Source organism: Cucurbita pepo, chromosome 2 (assembly GCF_057944985.1).
Source record: "Cucurbita pepo subsp. pepo isolate OVF chromosome 2, ASM5794498v1, whole genome shotgun sequence".
Taxonomy (NCBI): domain Eukaryota; kingdom Viridiplantae; phylum Streptophyta; class Magnoliopsida; order Cucurbitales; family Cucurbitaceae; genus Cucurbita; species Cucurbita pepo.
The window spans coordinates 10,624,980-10,645,191 of record NC_141799.1 but is presented as its reverse complement, the minus strand read 5'-3'; the positions used below and the strand labels follow the sequence as shown (position 1 = coordinate 10,645,191).

The window sequence follows — 20,212 nt, the reverse complement described above, 5'->3', positions numbered from 1 at the left end:
ATCCATTCCCACTACTTTTCCTTTGGGGTCCTCCTTCCAAACATGAATCATGATCATCACTACCACACACATACTCATCATCACACACACTCATTTATAATATATGTTTATTACTATCACTATCGTATTTTACTTAGGTCAATTCTATCGTAATCATAGCATCATCATAAATCATAAATAGCGTATGATTATACTTAATAGACAAGTAGATAACACTTCTAACCGCTAAAAACATCTACGAGTTAGGAAGGTTTGGAGGTCGGGTTTTCAAGGTGTTGAGCCTCATGTTCTTGAGAATATCTATTAGCCCAAAAGAGATAGTTGAAGAAATTGACAAGGCTGAGACCCGCCAGCAACCAATAGAACAGATCCAATCTGTCGTTGTTTAGGTCATTATGGCTAAGCCACCCACCACCCGAAGCCCCACCAGTTATCTTATTAACAAGCGACACCAATAAAGAGCTCAAGTAGAAGCCAAACGAGTAGGAGCAATAAGTCATGGCTGTTAAAAAAGACTGCATCCCCTCCACGGATTGCTTGTAAAAAAACTCGACCAGACCGACCGCAGTGAAGAGCTCAGAGATGCCGAAAATGATGAATTGCGGTGCGATCCAGAGGATCGAGAGGGATGAACCAACGAGGGAGGAGTTTCGACGCTTTTTCTCAACTAATGCCGCGGAGACCATGGAGAATGTGGCAACGAAGAGGCCTGTGCCGACGCGTTGGAGAGGGGAAATGCCGGAGTTGGTATGGGTGATGCGGCGGGCGAGGGGGACGAAGGCGGTTTCGTAGAGCGGGACGAGGAAGATGAGGATGAGGTAAGGGATGGATTGGAGGGAAGCAGGGGGGATTTGGAAGGAGTTGGTGAGGCATGTGTTCATGGCAGCTCCTTGTTGAACTGAGAATGTTTGGAGCTGTGCTAAGATGGTGTTGAAGATTATGGTGCATGCAAATATAGGAATAAGTGATAGAATTATTTTGACTTGTTCCACTTGTGTTACCGTGCACAGCTTCCATGGACTCTCTTCACTTCCAACTCTCCCTTCTTCACTTTTTATACAAGCTTTGTCGAGGAATCTGTAAATATACCTCATGTTCACAATTAACCACTCGACAAGACACAAACTTGTTAGGATTGCACAACAACGTACATACTCGATGAACACGAATAGAAGAGAAAATTCAAGAAAGAATATTGACTAAAGATTTTATTGATCACGGATGTACACTTAGAACTAAAATTTTTATTGATGAAGAATATTAGCTAAAGATTTTATTGATCACTTCAGTACATTGAGAGTACAGAAATAAGAAAGTATATTTAGACGTCTCACTAATGAGATATATATATAGTGGACTCAATATAACTTACTAATGAAATATATATAGTTTCAGTTTACTAAATTGATGAGATGTGTATTATCTTTACGAAATATCTGTCCTAGATTTATACAATTTTTACTCTAAAGTGTTTTGTCTCGTCAATTTGATTAAAAATTTAATTTTTTTCTTAAGAATTAAAAAAAAAATTATTTGACTTATAAATTTGATTAAAAAATTAAAATTGTTCTTAAAAAGTTTTTTAAAAAATACTAATAAATATTTAAAAGAACAAAAACAGACAAAAAATAGCAAGAAAAACATAATTAGATTTTGAGAAACACACGTGAACTTGTCGGTATGGAGAAGTTTAACGACGGCGTTTTGACTTCGATGCAGCATCTCCGAATTGGAAGGACAGATTTGCTTCCTCTTCACAAATGCAGCTACAAAAACCTATGAGCAGAAAGGGAAAAATTAAAAAAAAAAAAAAAAAAAAAAAAACTTTGGTGAATGTTTGAAATTGGATAATTAATTACTTGAGCGATGGGGGTGAAGATGGTGCCACGAGGAGGGCTGTTTCGAAAGAAGGAGGTGCCAGCGAGCAAGGAGATCAAGCCAAGAAGCATGGTAGCAGTGGATACGGTGAAGCCAACGTCCATGCCATAGTGGGTTTGGACCCAAACAAGGAGTGTCAAAGCAATGAGCTCGCCCGTGCAGAAGGCGAAGTAAGCACAATTGAAGAAAGTGGACAGCTTTTGGAATTGGGTTGGGTGTTTGTCTTCGAAATTGGTCAGCCCCATGTGATATTATGTTGGGCTTTAAACACCCACTTCCCAATGCCACCAAATACAGCGCTGTGAACAGCATTAATGCCTCGTACCCTTTCGCCTCCATGCACTGTTGCCCTGTCCCCATGTCGCATGCTGGTGGCCTCAGCCTTGGATAATGGGCTTGCACTGTTACAAGACTAAATCCCTGCAAATATATATTAATCCACTATTCAGCTCTTCCTAGATTCACTTCTTCATCACCAACTTCAAAATTTTTGTAATTTTTGTAACTTAATATTATTAATATTAAGTAAGAGATACGGCAGCTAGCATATATTGTCATCTTTGAGTCTTCTCTTTCGAGCTTCCCTTAAAGTTTTTAAAACGCGTATGCTACAGAAAAGTTTTCACACCTTTATAAAAAATGTTTCATTCTCTCCTCTTCAACCAAGGTAAGATATAATTTTTTTTTTTCAGAAGACCAAAATTAAAATTAAGAGAGTTTGGTTAGGAGCTACTCATTCTCCAAGATGGTATGATATTGTTCAGTTTAAACATTAGCTCTCATGACTAAGATTTTACGAGTAGAGATGTATTTCTTATTTATAAACTCATAGTCAACTGCTAAATTAACGGCTAGTTATATAGGATTCATCTCCCAATGATCCTCGGCATTTATGGTCAAAATGACAATAGGATCGTTGTTTGCTCGGTTGAAAACAATGATTTAGACGGGAATTTACCGATAGCTCGAGGAAGCCAAAGATGAGCATAGTTCGGAAGCTGCCAAGATAAGAATCGGAGAGGAAGCCACCAAGGAGAGACAGAAGAAAAACAGTTCCAACAAAGTTGGTAACAACGTTAGCAGATTTAGAGAGAGGAAAATGCATGTGAGTGAAAACGTAAGTAATGAGATTATTCCCAACTGCTGCTATAGCCATCATCTCAAATGCTTGAAGCCCTGAGCCACAACAAACCATATAAACACACAAAACACAAATTAAAAACATAAAAACCGAACCCAAACTCTGTTTCAAACACCAAAAAACAGACCAAGAACAAAGGCAGCGGCAGCCATTCCACCATGTTTGTCAGAGGTGCACGGTCGGCCTCTCCAATCAACAGATGTGTCCTCAGACATGGAATTTATTTGTTTGCTCTTTGTTTTTGTCTTCTCTAAAGCATCCCCCATTTGATAAATGACCTATTGAAATCTTACCCAATAGGGAGAGAAAAAAGTGTTTAATTTTGAAGCACTATTGAGTGATTTCTCACAAGGCAATACAAATGCTTTGGAATTGGTTTGTATTTATAGCCTTTATGAGCTCGACTCGTGGCAGTTATTGTAGTGGAAACTCAAGGAACATAATAAAGCTAAGTGGAACAAAGTAGAAGTTGATGGTTTGTTACATTATTATATTATCCACCTTAAAATTGTATCTAATAAATCTATATTGTTTGACTCTATACACCGTGATTGTTAGTGGTTAAGGATTATTTGATAAGTTCGTTACACGTGTTAATCGGTATACATAACATAAAACTAATTAATTTTTTTTTTTAAATGTTTGAAATGACACGTAGAGATACAGATTTTGTAGTGAGCATATATGCCTCCTTCGCCTCCAGCTTCTAGCCAACCCTAGTACGAGAGCAATGGATTAGGCCAAACCTGAGTAATCTTAGTTATTGATGGGGGTTTGAGATCGGATCCTACATACTTTTGATTTCAAAATAGATGGTAGGCAACCCTTGAGCCATTAGCTAAAGCCATGCACATCTACGAAGATCCGAGCTTGATAGCAACTCTTGAAAAATAGCACTTGATATCCTATTTGGTGGGCATAGCCCACTTAGCCATCAAGTGGGGAGCACTGACTTTATTGTGTTAAAGAATTAGAAGGAAAAAAAAAAAAAAAAGCATTGGGTTTTATTTTTTTTCCAATCTCTAAATCCATCTTGCCTTTGAAAACTTTAATCACCCAATGTCTAATATAATATTTCTCACTTAATTTGGTTATCTCAAGCAAATGAAATGATCTTGGTTATCTCTTTTCTTTTCGTTTCTAATTGGAGTGGTTGGTTATGTTGCGTTGCTGATATTAGATAGCCTAGGTGACTGTAAGCAATTGAGTACCTAGGCTAGGACCTTCTTCCGATCACTTGCGTCCGATTGAACTCGCACAGTAGTTGGCTAGGCTACTTAGCTCGGGCTAGCTTACAATGTTTCACTATTGCATTTAGCTCCACTTAGATGGCTTGAGCCCACTTTGGTCGCTTCTCCACTAAGTCTAATGGACCAAGTTGGACTTTAGGAAGCATTAGTGATTGAGAAAGCTATGGATAATAAAAAAAACTATTAAAAAGAAAATTTAAACATCAAAAGCTTATTTTGTAATGTAACACTCGAGTCTTGATGAGTATTAATTTTCTGCCTTTTTTTTTTTTTTTTTTTTTATTTAAAGTTTGAATTTTTTAGATTTTATTGAGGGTATTATAAGCTGAATTTTAAGATCAGGTTGAAGAAAAAATGTTTAAAATTTTTTTAGAAACTCAAAAACAATGAAGAATTTGAAAATTAGGCCAAAGTCAACTCGGAAGGGGTAGAATGATCATTTTGACCCATTTTGGATGTGTAAATGCTCTAATCAAAATGTTAAGGGAATAATAAGAAAAAAGAAGTAAAAAGGAAAAGAAAAGAAGAGTTTAGTGAAGGGTGGCACATGTTAAGGGAACGTGGCCAACTGTAGCATGGCACATGTCAAGCAATGACGATAGAAATGTAGTTGGTCGAGCACACACCACTCGTTGCATCGTTAGAGGGTAACTCGATCCAAACTGTCCACTTGACTTGCATTCGCCGGACCGACTTGAACCAATTCATCTAACTCATGACTCATTTCTCGCTTGAGTATGCCACGTGTCGATATGAGAATAATTAGAGGAATTTTTAACTCCGGAAGGATTAAATGTAGTCCCTAGGAGCCAAATGCGCGAATCAAGGCATACGACATGTCACAATGTGGGGCACACATCTCTCCCTTAGCGTGCCCATACTCGTGAATGAGTTGTGGCACAATTACACTCTTGTGGTAGCAAGACAGTGATTGTGTGGTACTTATTCTAACTCAGTGAACAAATTAGCTGTATGAAAATCATAAGTTGTGGACAATGCAAATGAATAAAGAGTCCAATGCATGCATGTTACCTAGGGTAGTTGTTGACAATTCAAACGTATGGAAATCATAAGTTATGATGATGAGTTTTCTAACACACGACCCTAATTAATAACTAATGATGAGGAACATATAAAGACCAATGCATGTATGTTGCCTAAGGTAATGTGTGAATGATGTATAGGGTTGTGTCAACGAATGATTTAAAATGAAAACTATAAGGACCTTATGTATATTGTGTGTTTATATAATTGGGTTACTTCCCATTTATAATGATGAGTATAGACGTGTACACCATGATGATGATTGCCTCACACGATACTCGAGAGTTTTCTTACCTCCAGAAGTTTGGTTATGAACAACTAGCCCGACTATGATGGATCTAGGGGGTGCAAACCACCTAGGGACTCACACTCGCACGTGTGGGTCGTGTGTAGAGAAGTACTACACATCTAATTTTCTCCAAACTAGAAGCCACATCTATGATGGTTTTAACGATAGGCCCCTAGGCATGAGTTACATGTGTTTGCATTCCCTAACCCCAATCATGGGGTTACTTACTGAATATTTCTTAAAATACTCAAGTTGTTTGCTACTTCTATTTCAGGCAAAGGCAAGACACCCTTGTGCTGCTGACCACTACATCACAAGAAAGGACCATGGGACATGCATATGATAGTGGTATTTCATTTCTTAGACTTTAGGTTAGTATAGGATGTTTTTACTTTTAATGTTTATTTGTTTTATTTAGTATTTCGTTATGTTATTTTAAAGATGTTTTCAATCGTGTAAGTCCATGACAATGTTTTATGATGAAATTCTAAATGTTTATTTCCGCATAAGAGAGTATGTCATGATGACGGTAGAGACTTTAGGTTAGTAAAAATCTAGGGTTGTTACAGTATGTTATGTTACACACTGACAAATTATGTTATGCCATGATAAGCGATGTTATGATATGATCATGTCATGATGTATAAAAGTGATATGAAATTTGGTTGCTATGATGCATAAACCTTCATAAAAAATGTCTTAGAAGATAAGCTATGTAATAAGAAAGACACATGAATTATGTAAGCATAAATCACATATTATACCATGACCATAAGTCATGAGGACCTCATGCATTTTTGGGTGACACGTGCATTGTGATACTTCCCCCACCATGATGTTACGAATGTGTACAATGTGATAATGATTTATGACATTATGTTTACCATGATGTATTGATGACCCTTTCCCTCCGTGGTGTTTGACAAAGAGTCTGTTAGCGAGAGCTGGTCTGACAAGCCAGATTGAGGGGGTGTGTGAATCCGCTTGGTGAACTCATGCTCGCACGTGTGGTCATGTGTAAAGAAGTACTATACATCCAATGTTGCCCAACTGGGAAAGCTGCTTAAGACCATGATATGCTATGATAAAAATAATAGGTCCTCATGTTACATGTGTTTGCATTCCTTGACCCCAATAGAAGAGTCATTTAATAAGTATTTCTTAAAATACTCAAGTTATGTGCTACTCTTACATTTCACGTAAAGGCAAAACAACCCTATATGGAAAACGGCAGCGTCGCATTAGAGACCGTAGAACTGGTATTAAAGTAGCTGCATTTTTATTTTCCTTATTAGTCTTAGGTTAATATAGGCAGGTTAATGTAGGGCATTGTTTTATTTCCTAGTTTTTGTTAATTTGTTTTTTTTTTTTTTTTTTTTTTGTTTCTTAAATGTGGTTGATTTGATTTAAGAATTTTATTTTAAACGTATAAATCTAGAACATTGTTTATGAACTATTTAAAATAAATGTTTCTACATAAAAAAGGTGTGTCATACATATGGTAGCAAATCTATTTAAGTAACAAAATAGGATCGTTACATAGTCTAGCTATCTCTTCCAAATACATACGCTCCCACTTTTCTAAGGAATATATCGGCTTCCATAGAAGGAAGTATGCGTAATGAGTCTATCAATAATTACCCAAACTACTACGTACCTTTAACCATTTTATTGATCCCTATGATAAATCTCATGGATAATCTTCCCATTTCCATTTAGCACACTCAAATGTTGTACTAAACCTGCATGTTGTTCTCTGGGTGCCTTAACTTGTTATAAACTAAACACTTAACGACATACTTTGCTACATCTCTCTTAATATTACACTACTAATATTTTAATCCCGATACATCTTTGTTCAGGAAACTATGAGCTTCACCTAATATTTTTAGATCAATGTTTTTAGATACACAAGCACTATCCATGTTTTTTATAAGCAAAACAAAAAACACAACTTCTTGCTTCTCCAATGTCGAGTGTTACACGAGTCATATGATTACTAACTCCATTTGTATTTCGTACGTTTTTTTTTTTTTTTTTTTTTTGCGAGATCAAAATTCCAAAGAGATAATTGATATCCAATTAATAGCAGAGAGTTTGATCTTACCGAGAACTCGAGGAACGATAATTATATTTCATACATATTAACTAAGATTAGAAGAATGTAATAGTCACTATCTCATCATAAAATCTGCTTAAGATCATATATATGCTTGAAGTTTTATAAAATAAGCATGATTTTTAATATATATTAAACATCATACAAAGGATATCTCAAACATATATAAAATCTTTTCAAATCAACTATCCTATGTAGAGATAGTGAATAATAGATATCTAGCTAGCTAGGCTTTAGGAGGGCCTCAACTGTTCAACAAGGTTATCCATATAAAGTTGTCAATACTCTCATGATTGGTGTATCTTATATAACAATTATGTGATAGCTTTGGTGTTATTTGAAAACCTACAATGATTTTATATCTTAATAAAATCTCATTCATTTATCGTCTGAAAGATTTCCTCTATGTAAAACTAATTATGTTAATCTCTACATTTTAGGGAAAAAGTTGGATAATTGGACAACAAATTAAAAAGAAAATTAAGAATATGGGAAGATCTTATTAGTAGATTTTTTTTTTAATTTTTATTTTATTTTATAAATATGGTAGAAAATTTTGAAAATCTCGTTATGACCCTCACCTCCAATGGTAGTCTGCGGAACCCCTAAAAAGGGAGAAAAGAGGTTAGTATAAAAATACTTGGTAAACAACCTACTTGTAGGCTCTCATCACACTCATGACTTAGTAGGTGATCACAGGCTTTATTCTAGGCTCTAGGTATATTGCTCTTGCTGTGTACAGTCTTGGGTAGCTAGTTTAGCCTATGCAACGGTTATGGTATCCCATGATGAGGCACTGCCTCCATAGACTTTGTATCAGGTGGGGACAACATAGTGAGTAATAGCCTACTTGTCATCCATAGGAGGTTAGTTGGCCAATCTATTCCACAAGCCATGAAGTCTCCCAAGGTTTGGGTGCGCTACCCTAGTACATGCCAACTCCATTGGCTACCTGCATGATCAACGCCCTCCCATAAGACGGATCCTTCGAGCAAAGTAACCACTAACTACCTGCATGATCAACACCCTACCACAGGATGGATCCACTGTGCAGGATAGTCCACTAACTACTCGCATGATCAACGCCCTATCACAGGACGGATACATCATGTAGGGTAATCCATAAAATCATTGAGTCACACATCCCTAACCAGACTGTAATACCCGAAGAAAGAGAAATAGAAATAGAAAAAGAAAAAAAAACCACCTAAGGGGTCCAAATGAAACCCCATCCATAGTCCTGCAAAAGAGAGATAGTGAGAGAAAGGGGTAGAGAGAACCTAGAGAGAGGAGAAATGATGAACCGCCGAAAGACTCACCGAAAACTACCGTTGGAGTCTATTCCAGTGAAGATCATGATGCAAGGAGGTGAATATCATGCAGAGAGACTTTCTTGGAAGGGAAAAGAGAATGTGGGTGGCCGGAGTCCCATTTTTCATCAAGAAGTCGGAAAACCCGCAAGGTAAGGATCTTGAACGTTTTCTCAGATCTACGGTTTTCCTTTGTGAATCAAGATCTGAAATCTTGATATATTCATCTAGGAACAACTCTATGCATGATCTGTGAAGAAGTTTGGCCGAGACCTCAACCCGAAGGCGGAGATCCGAGAGTCGTTCGAGAACGGTGAGCGAAATTCCGACCTTCTTAACTCGTCCGGTAGTTAAGCAAAAATTACGAAAAAAATACGAGGACGTAGCCCGTAACACGATCTAAAACCTTGCCGAAGGAATCATGTCGATCCGATCTACGGATCAAAAGATGTGAAAATCGGAAAAGAGGGTTGTGTTTCGGTTTTCAGATGGCAGAGAAGAAAGAAGAAGAAGAAAAAAGAAAAAAAGAGTCGGCCGGTGAGCGGCGGACGGCGGCGACAGGCGCCAGACACGCGTCAACCATCAGCTGGAGCAACGCAGCTCCAGCAAGGCGTTGACACGTGTCGCCTGCAAGCCGGGCCGAACCGCGACGCGAGCCGAGCCGACCGGACCGACCGACCCGTGACTACGCGGAGGCGGCGCGCGTGCAACCTGCGACTGGCACCTTCCCGTGCGCGTGACCACGCACTCCCAGTGCGCTGCTGGCGCGTGAGCGCGTGTGGGACGGCCAATTTGGCCCGGTTGTTTTCTGTTTGCCCGATTTTTGTCTCGGTTCCAGTTCTAATACTGTTTTTATGTGAATAGGGACCTAATTTAAAGAAATCAGTACTTTTTGACACCTCATGGGCAAAGAAACGCTAGCAAAAAAGGGCACGCGTCAACCAGGTAAGTCACCACCTGGTATTTAGGAAGAAATACTTGTAGGGTTCGCTTGGATTGTATGTATGCATGTTAGTAATTTTGCCTTAAATTAGCTCTCCATGAATGAGATTAATCAGATGGATTGTTATGATGTGTTGGGTGAATTATCTGAGTGTTGCTTGTATGCCTTAAGCTTCCGTTGTACGTATGCATGTGTTTAATTTATGTTGGAATTGTGTATTCTGTGTTCCGGGTGCTCGATGGATGAATTCGCCCTATTGAGCGCGAACTTCGTGTTTTGGGTGCTGGATGGAGGCCATCGCCCCGTTGAGCCGGCGTGCCTAGTTTGCATGAATATTAGGATGTTAGAAGACGGTTGCATGCACACCCCGTTATTTTCTAGTGCCCATTTCTATGATAAGCTTAGAGAATTTCTGTTAGGAGCGATATGTCGCTTCAGCCAAACTTAATTTTCCCCTAGGAACTGAGCGGTTCACCATGGCAAGAAAGTACCTAGGAGTGTTCATAGATTGCTAGCGTGAGAACGGTATCTATAGCTTCGTGGGAGGACCAAGGGTCCCTGATCAGTCCTTACTGCTCTTAGCCATTTCGCATGGGAAATGTGTCCCCACGTCGTACAGCCCATTAGCTGCATGGGAACGGGTTGGGTCGCGCCCCCCATAGGAGGACTATATGGGCGTAGGGGTATTCAGCACACCCCTAGGCTAGATACCATGTAGTCCTAGATAGCCATGTAGAGGTAGCGCCTCATAGAGAGATACCGACCATATCAGCTTGGCATAAGGAACCTCTAGGTGACTAATGAAAGGACGATGAACCGGTGAAACCCAAAGGGCAAGCCCCAAGAGACTAAGGTTAGAACCCGATGTCCTAGAACCGAATTAGGAAACTGTGGGAGTTAAATTAAGATGCGAAGAGAGCCTACAAGTAGGTGGCTTACTGAGTATAATTTTTATACTCATCTCGTTCTCCTTTATTTTTCTCAGGTGTTCGCTGGCTGCTGGTCGAGGTAGAGGAGCGTTTGAGAGCTGTACAGTCACAGAGGGGGTCGTTCCGGAGCGTCAGTCCCTTTTCGGTCTTTTAGAGTCTTTTGTATTTCATTTTATATTTGCAATTTCACTTGTAATAATTAACAAACAAAATTTCTCTCTTTTGTTTTAATTCAAAGTATTTTTATCTTTTTACTTTGCTTTTCTTTTCTTTTATTTTCCTTTTGTTTGTTTTCGAGTTCGTCTTTTTAGTCACGATTTGGTTTTCGAAGCCTCGAAAATTGGGTCGTGACACAGACTCACACCTAGTTCAATAGTATCTACTAGAGTGGAAAGGGAAGTGGGGGTCCTTAGACACTATACAGGTTGCTATCGGCCTAAGAGGCTACCTTGGTCATTTCTGGATGTAGTGGAGGTTTGCTAGGTTCTTAAGGGCGTCTAGGCGATTTAAATCCCATCTCTGGGTGCACACAGGTCTAAACCTCTAATAGCTCACGATCCTAGAGTGCAAGGTTTACTGAAAACATGCTGACCGGAGTCAACATGTAAACCGCACTAGTTTTAGTGCCGTAATCTCAATTAAGTTCTCTCATGCATGCTTTGCTAGGGAGATATTCTTATTGATCACCTAAGCACATAATACATAATTTAAACTTCACCTCAATAATATCTGGAGTTTGAGGAGGTCTATTGGATTCCTAGGGTAGCTAGATGGCTTAAAGTGTACTTCCGACTCCAGGCTGCTCTGTTCTGACTCCTCGAGTCTTTCTTAGTCTGGGAGCACTAGGGTCTAGACCTCTGACTTTCGCTTACGATCCTAAGGTGCTCAATCTACTGGAGGCGTCATAACCTAGGTCGTTGTCTAGCCAACCTAACTCTAACTCTCTAGCTATGTGCAGATAAACACGCTCTACAAGGAGAACACAATCAAATAACTGGAGCTAACACATATGTATCATGCACATATACAAGAAAACAAGCTCAACAAGGAGATAATATCTATCAATCACCTAGAGCACAGATCACAATAATCCTTCTTCCTTTATAGCACAACGGAAAGCATATAAAAACATCATTTATCACAAATCTCATCATAGTGACATTTTTTTTTAATATCATGCATACCATTCTCGTCCTTATTGCCCGACTCGTATTCTTGTCATGCATATTCTCTTTCTAGGCTCACATAATACATAAAACAACATGGTTCTCCAAAATCTCATCCTAGGGGCATAATGATCTTTTTACCATAACATACAGACAGTACATAATCATCCAAAAACGCCATTCCAAAGTCCTTAACATGCATATTCAAACCACCTAAGGTAAGGAATACTCGCATGCTAGCACGTCCTAGCAATTCCTATAAGTATCACTTCCTAGAATCTGTGTGATTACTTACTTTGATGACGCGTGCCTTCTCAAACTAGTTTTTTCACGTGTTAGAAGCTCCAAAATTTATAAAATCTCTCTTTAAGTGTTGTCACCTGCGCATTGGGACTCCTTCGTCGATATTTCCAAACCAGTTTTTGATTCTTTTTTATTTTCTTTGAATTTTCTTAATTTTCTCTACACAACTCAAATTAACTCAGTTTCTTCACAAAAAATTGTAGACTTCTAGTCTCATAACTTTTAGTCAATTACAACAAGAAAGAGGTGAGTCTAAATATCGTCAAAAACTAAAACTTAAAAAAAAAATTCAACTTCTTGACATTCATTAGAATTCAACTTTTTGTCAGAATCAACTTCAATTCTGATAAGTGGAAATCACTACAAGGGGAGTAAGATTCGGATTACCTTGTTGATCGAATATCTCAAGGCAAGAACATTGTTTGAGATTCGAATCACTCCACAAGCAAGATCGATCATGTCTAGCTTGATTGATTCTTGTTGACCAAATATCTCAAGGCAAGAACACTTGTTTGAGATTCGAATCACTCCACAAGCAAGATTGATCACAAATGCAAAGAAACTTAGTGAACTACATAGAATTGCAACCTAAACCACAAGCATGATTCTATATGCAACCTAAACTACATAGAATTGCAAAGAAACTTAGTATTGGCTAAAGAAAGCAGAGATGCTCATTTTACTGTATTTTCCAGGTCTGCTTGCAAATACAACATACATGACTTTATATAGCCTCACAATGAAATTATTAAAGGCATTCCAAGAGTTAACATTCATACTTTAGGGTCATAATTGACCATTATGTAAATGTAACCTAAAATAAATAAATAATCTTAAAATATATTTATGAAATACAATAACTCTACTATGTAAATTGTAATCCACCCAAAATTTATAACCATGAAATTTCATTCTTCTTTAATGTGGCATGAATTGAAATATCTTTTGATAATTTCAATCGCATTTTCTTCGCATCTTCGTTGAAATATATTGTATGATTGATGTTTCTTGGTTCATACCAAATTCCTTCATAAAACTTGTGAAAAATATTTCTCCAATATCAACATATTAAAAATTCAAAATTTAATTCCAACCAGAACTCTTGAATTTAAAGGAAAACCAAAATCAAGAACCTAAAAAGCATACATTATGTTCTTCCTCGATCCTTGATGGAATTCAGTGATTCAAAAGCTCAGAGTAGTTTTAGAGAGACCACTTAGCAATTTTTGTGAAGAAACTCCGGAAAATTTGCTATTTGGAGCAGATTTTTACTCTCTCCAAGCTCTCTCTCAAGAATTCTAAACCCTCATCTTCCTTTCACTGTTTTTTTTTTTTTTTTTTTTTTTTTTAGTTTTTAGCAAACTAATTTGGACTAATCCAGACTCCTAATTACGAAGGGAGGGTAAAAGTGAAGAATTTACCATAGGTTGAGTTTGATGAATTTTCCAAATTTTTCGCTATTTTGTTTTATATTTTTCTTTAATTACTGAAATTTTTCTAAACATTTTCTCTTCTACCTCATCTTTATATTGGATTTATAAAACCCTCACTAAAATCTTGAAAAGGAAAAATTATGTTATTAATTTCTCTCGAGTGTATGGACAAATTTTCTCCTCCTTAAAAACTTTCATCTTCGAAAGTTGCTTCTGCCTGATTCCCAAAGATAGAAAATCCTCTTGTCGAATTTTCTTGCACAAATTGTTACGTTGTCTCGATGATAACTCTTTCGAACTGTGACTATAGACATCCTTTTATTGTACATGCTCTTATGGATGATGATACATACCAAACCTTAGGGTCCTCTTTAAGAAAAATTTCTCAAATTCCTTCTTGGTGTGCTCCTAGAGTTACCTTTCCTCTTGTTTGTCACGTCTCACCCTACTAGGGGTTTAAAAGTCACTACCGGAGCGTTGCTATCTATCAAAGCATGATGTCAATCACATGATTCTATAGGCTCCCAACCAAGCGAGCATCCTAACATCATGCAATGTCTCTGCATAGTAGAGAAAATCTAGGCTATCTCAAGCCCTAGATCTTGTCCTTGGGTCCGGTGATGAAGCGGTCCATCTTCTTCATCTCTGTTCTGACCAACTCCAATGCATACTCTGTCGGTCGTACTCTTCGACCATCTTCACATTCTATTTCGGTTCAAGGAAGACTACCTAATTTTTTAACATAGTTAATAAAATTTGGATTTTTCTAAATAAAATAACAAAATAATAAAAAAGTGACAAATTACCAAAATATCTCTAAAGTTTGAGTTAATTACATAAATGCCTTATGCCTTCAGCTAAGTCGAGAATTTTTCACATCTTGAACATTCTACACCAAATCTTCGATATCTTCACATCCACATATTAGATTGTCCTCAAATTTGGACATCTTCTTGAATAAACAGAATTCAGCAAATTCAATGGCTGAAAATCAAAATAGAAGTTGGCAAGCCCTTCGATCATGATCTTGATCGAAGAAGATACTTCCAACAAAAATTCTAGAAAATTTTATTTAAAATTCATGGAGTTCTAGACGTTTTAAAATTTGTTTTAAGCTCCACTTATGGATTATGAAAGGGTGGGCTACCATTTGAAGCAAGAACCAAGCAACGACAAGCCTCCAATCAAGAGTTATAGTTGTTTCGTTTCTTGGTATCTCCCTCTAGTTAAAAATTAAGCATTTCGTTAGCGTTAGGGGATTAAGTCGAAAAGTTTTGTAAACGACCCAGATCCTATTAAGATCTATATCGAGCTGCTAAAGAAAACCAAGAATCACACAAGTTTCATTGATGATTGGGTCGAGGCCTTAACACTATAATTAGCCATGATCATGCAAATTCGTCCTTTCAAAATAATTTCTTAAGCTTGAAGAGGGGATAAGGAAGAAGTTTTGTGAATAAATGGCTTGAACAGGTCCCAATTGTTCTAACGAGTAAGAAGTAGCAGTGGGTTTTCTCTGGCGAAAAAACAGGTTTTCCGTCACCTTTGAAGGCCTTTAACTCCGTGCTACACTGAAGAAAATATAAGAAATTTGTCACATCATCTTCCTTAATGTACCATCTCCAGGTTCCATGGATAAGGAAGAACATAGTTCAATTAAACCAACCACATCAGCCTAAATTCTAACCCCCTCTTAGTTTTTTTTTTTCTTAAAATTAATCGTCTTCCAAGTTTGTTCTCATGGCATGATGATTCTAGAAACTACTCTCCCGAAAAATAATTAGCAAACATTTTGACAAGATGTTCGATTTTTCCATAGAAATATATTCGTTCAAAAAGGCCCCTATAAGAAGTTAATCGTATATGAGAAGATTGGTTACGTAGAAAAAGGAAAATAGATTCGTATTCACATACATAAGAATTGTATAGGAACAAGACTAATCTTTGATTTCTTTTTGAAAAAAAAGAAATCAATTTTTTTTCAATTTTTTTGAAGTACTAACACTATTCCAATTACAATACTCGTGAAAAAAGAACCGAAGGAAGATGCCTGTGAATGTTTGCTGAATCCACCACACCTAAATGGTGGTGAGAGTTCTTTTATTTATAATCATTTACAGAATACAGAAATATCGTAAATTACAAATAATATGAAAATAGCGATAAAAGAAAAGAATAATAAATGAATACAATATATTTGCCTTTAATAAAATGGCAAATATGGTAACCCGTAATGTAAGGCAAATATCTAGATATTTGCCTTATAATGAACGGTCAACTATCCTTAACACCCCCCTCCCCCCCCCCCCCCCCCCCGCAAGCTGAGCGTCGGATTTGAACGAACGTGAAGCTTGGATCTGAAAAATTCAAAGAGAGGTCGAGAAATACTCTTTGTGAAGATGTCAGCAACTTGGAGATGAGAGGGTACATATTGTGTGCGAAGTTTGCTAGCGATAACAAGTTCTCGAAGGAAATGATAATCTAGTTCAACATGTTTGGCCCGCTTGTGAGAAACGGGATTAGAGCTCAAAAAAATAGCACTTTTGTTGTCACATAAGAGTAAGGGCTGCTGTGAAATAGGGATCTTGAGGTCATGCAAAAGATGCGTAACCCAAAGAAGTTCAGCAGCAGTTGTGGCAAGAGCACGATACTCAGATTCACAGCTGGAGCGTGAGACAGTAGGTTGCTTTTTGGCACTCCAAGAAACGAGATTGTTACCAAGGTAAATAGAATAGCCGGATGTAGAACGACGAGTATCGGGACAACCAGCCCAGTCAGCATCTGAATAAGCGACTAGCGTACTAGGAACAGTGGATGGACGAAAGGTAAGACCAAAGTGGAGTGTTCCTTTGACATAGCGAAGAATACGTTTGACAGCAAGAAAGTGATCTGCAGTAGGGGCATGCAAGAATTAACTGACAGAATTGACAGCATAGGCAATATCTGGACGCGTAATAGTCAAGTACTGAAGGGCGCCAACAAGAGATCTGTAGAGAGTAGGATCAGAGAAAGGAGAACCATCAGCAGTTAGGTGTTGAGAAACAACCATGGAAGTGTGAACTGGTTTGCTATCGAGCAACTGAGCACAAGTAAGAATATCTCGAGCATATTTTAATTGACTAATAAAGAGACCATCAGGAGTGGGTGAAGCTTCAAGACCAAGAAAGTAACTGAGAGAACCCAAATCTTTGGTAGCAAACTCAGAATGAAGCTTGCGAGTAAAGCTGTCAATAAGAGATGAGTTGTTGCCGGTAACAATAATGTCATCAACATAAAGAAGCAAATAGATAAGGTTAGATTGCTGATGAAAGACAAAAAGGGACGTGTCAGCGCGACTGCAAGAAAACCCAAGTGTGAGAAGAAATGAGCTAAAACGCTGAAACCAAGCACGAGGAGCTTGCTTTAAGCCATAGAGAGCTTTCTTTAATAGACAAACATGAGTGAGAAATCGAGGATCAATATACCCAGGAGGTTGTTCCATATGAATACGTTCAATAAGAGTTCCATTGAGAAAAGCATTCTTGACATCAAGTTGTCGAAGAGGCCATTTATTTGTGATTGCAATAGAAAGCACAACACGAACAGTGGTAGCTTTGACAACCGGACTGAAAGTGTTAGTGTAGTCAAGACCAGGAACCTAAGTATAACCTTTGGCAACAAGACGAGCCTTGAAACGCTCGACGGATCCATCAGGCAAATATTAATACGAAACACCCATTTAGAGCCCACGATGTTGGTGTTGGCAGGGCGAGGAACCAAAGTCCAAGTATCATTTTGTTGTAATGCTCGAATTTCTTCATCCATGGCAGCCACCCAAGCAGGATTCTTAGCTGCAGATTTGAATCCTTTTGGCTCAGTGGATGCAAGAAGAGCAAAAAGAAGTCCAGATGAGCCCAAAATACCAAGATTTGCTGGATGCCGAGTCTTGAATATACCAGCTTTGTCTCGTGTGATCATAGGATGAGTGCCCAAAGAAGAGAAATCAACAGGAGGTTCAATAGAGGTCGAATTAGAAGTCGAGGGTGGCAAAGTGGAACCTGCAAGAGAAGTATCAACCTGCACAGACTCATCTACAAGGTCAGAACAAATATCACACGGGGATGAACTGGATCGAAGAATGTGCGGTGATGAAGTGGTAGGGGGGGATGAATCAATATGATGAAGATGTGGTTCCAAGAAATTTGAAATAGGAATAGAGGAAAGAGGTTGGGCCTGGAAGCTAGGGATAGCAGGAAAGTGAGTTTCATCAAATTGAACATGGCAGGTGATATATAGCTTAGTGGTGGCGGGATCAAGACAGCGGAACCCTTTATGAGCAGAACTATAACCCAAAAAAATACAAGGAATGCTGCGGGGAGAAAGCTTGTTAGGCATATAATCACGCAAATAAAGATAAACACGACAACCAAAGGGATCAAAATTGTCATAATGTGGAGTGTAGCCATAAAGAAGTTCAAAGGGTGACTTACCTCCAAGAAGTGGAGTGGGCAACCGGTTGATAATGTAAGCTGCAGTGCTGAAGGCGTCAACCCAAAAACGAGGAGAAAGATGAGAGTGAAAGAGAAGGGCCAAGCCAGTCTCAGTCACATGATGATGTTTTCTCTCAGCACGACCATTTTGAGCAGGTGTATATGGACAAGAGAGTTGATGGTGGATGCCAGAATTACGTAAATGAGTTTTGAAACAAGTACTAGTAAATTCGGTACCACCATCGCTTTGAAATACCTTGATACGAGAAGAATATTGATTTTCCACAAATTTTTGAAATTGAAGAAAAATATAAAAAAAATCAGATTTAAATTTTAAAGGGTAAAACCAAGTGAATCGAGAATAATCATCAATAAAAATAGCATAATAAAGAAAACCCGAATTTTATTTGACGGGAGAAGGACCCCAAAGATCACAATGAATAAGATCTAACACATGAGACGACCTACGTTCATTGCGGGAATAAGGCAATCGATGACTTTTCGCAAGCTGACAAGTATTACATAATGATGGAGAAGGCAATAAAGACGTAAGAGAAAGATGACCTTTTCTATTTAAAAAAGAAATAACATAATGATTTACATGACCCAGACGAGCATGCCATAAATCATATGAAGCACGTAAAGATTTGTTTCTAAGGGCTGAAATAAAAGCAGAGTTGCCGCGCTCCAGCACATATAGCCTTTCATCTCTTTTACCGGTTGCCACCACCCTTCCTGTTTGACGATTCTGGATAGTAATAAGATTATTAGTAAATGTAACGGAGAGAGGAAAATCAGACGTTAATTTACTTATGGAAAGAAGATTTTTAGTGAGGTGAGGGACAAACAAGACATCTAATAAGTGAATATTTGGAACAGAAGAAAGAGTACCGGTGTGGGTAATGGGTAGGGATGCACCGTTTCCTACGATCACAGAGTCCTTACCCGTGTAATTTTTAGACTGATCCAGAATAGATGGGTCGGCAGTCATATGGGCCGAAGCTCCAGTGTCCAGAAACCAATCAGCAGCATCGGGTCTAGCAATAGAACATGACGTGTTAAAGGCTTCAGCAAGGTGAGCATGACAAGAGTCAGGTCAAACATACCGTTGGTTGCAGCGGTCAGCATAATGGCCCTCTTTGCGGCATATTTGGCAGTAAGGTGGTCGACGACCCTGACTTGAGTGGGTTCGTCCTCGATTAGAAGAGTTGTTTTTGTGAGAATAAGAACGACCTCGCTGGTTGGTAAAGGAAGCAGGGTGGCTTCCATGGGTGCGACCACGATTAGTGGCTGTGAATGCTGTAGGAGTGGTGTCAGAGGACTCAAGGTAGCGCTGGAACAACTCAAAACTTTCAGCTTTAGAGATTAAATCTGCAAAACAGGGGATAGGCGTGAGAGCCATCTGAGGAGTAGAAAAAGCTGAAAATTCGGTACCGAGTCCACGAAGGAACCAGTGCACTTTATCAATGTCCTCGACGGGTCTACCAATGGCATGAAGTTGGTCACAATTTTTTTTGAAGGCACGAGCATACTCAGCAACAGGTTTGGTGCCACGTTTCATCAACTGCAAGTCATCCTTGAGTCTCAGTTTACGAGCTTTCGACTGATGGCTGAACGTAGTTTCCAACGCAAGCCAAACATCACGTGCAGTAGATAGACCAACGACAACAACCATGGCTTCCTCAGTGAGAGAGGAGAGCAGGAGACAGAGAAGTCATTGATCGGCTGCTCTCCATGCCAAATATTTGGGGTTGAGTGTTGAGGAGGAAGAGGAGGTTTCTGGTTCAAAGCAAGGTGGTGGAACCATAGTTCCATCGACATAGCCCAGCATGTCTTGACTCTCAAGGAGAGGGAGAAGTTGGCTTTTCCAGAGAAGATAATTGGAGGAAGAAAGTTTGATGGTGATCATATGGATTAGAGTATTAAAAGGAAGAAGAT

At 38.6% G+C, this 20,212-nt stretch overlaps 1 protein-coding gene, 1 long non-coding RNA gene and 1 pseudogene across 2 annotated transcripts; all 3 read right to left on the bottom strand.

The window, feature by feature from the left end:
* Nucleotides 1–242: 242 nt before the first annotated feature.
* Nucleotides 243–1,094, bottom strand: LOC147793645 (protein NRT1/ PTR FAMILY 4.4 pseudogene; annotated as a pseudogene).
* On the bottom strand, nt 940–3,358 carry LOC111787949 (protein NRT1/ PTR FAMILY 4.4-like). Its single transcript, XM_023668060.2, has 5 exons — nt 3,147–3,358; nt 2,837–3,054; nt 1,860–2,298; nt 1,667–1,776; nt 940–1,077 (listed from the first exon to the last, which is right to left on the bottom strand). The coding sequence occupies exons 1-4, from the start codon at nt 3,283–3,285 to the stop codon at nt 1,691–1,693; spliced, it is 882 nt and encodes a 293-aa protein (XP_023523828.2). The 5' UTR covers nt 3,286–3,358; the 3' UTR covers nt 940–1,077; nt 1,667–1,690.
* Nucleotides 3,359–18,935: 15,577 nt separating this feature from the next.
* Nucleotides 18,936–19,650, bottom strand: LOC147793644 (uncharacterized). The gene is made up of 3 exons (XR_015415813.1): nt 19,381–19,650; nt 19,220–19,311; nt 18,936–19,022 (listed from the first exon to the last, which is right to left on the bottom strand). It is a non-coding gene; the product is annotated as an uncharacterized LOC147793644 (long non-coding RNA).
* Nucleotides 19,651–20,212: the final 562 nt, after the last annotated feature.

What these genes read in the sequence shown, in the direction of transcription:
- LOC111787949 (XM_023668060.2), bottom strand. Translation starts at nt 3,285, where the DNA reads ATGGGGGATGCTTTAGAGAAGACAAAAACAAAGAGCAAACAAATAAAT. An exon ending in TTGGCTTCCTCGAGCTATCG is followed by an intron (nt 2,299 to 2,836) that starts GTAAATTCCCGT and finishes ATATATTTGCAG; the next exon opens with GGATTTAGTCTTGTAACAGT. An exon ending in TCTTCACCCCCATCGCTCAA is followed by an intron (nt 1,777 to 1,859) that starts GTAATTAATTAT and finishes TTCTGCTCATAG; the next exon opens with GTTTTTGTAGCTGCATTTGT.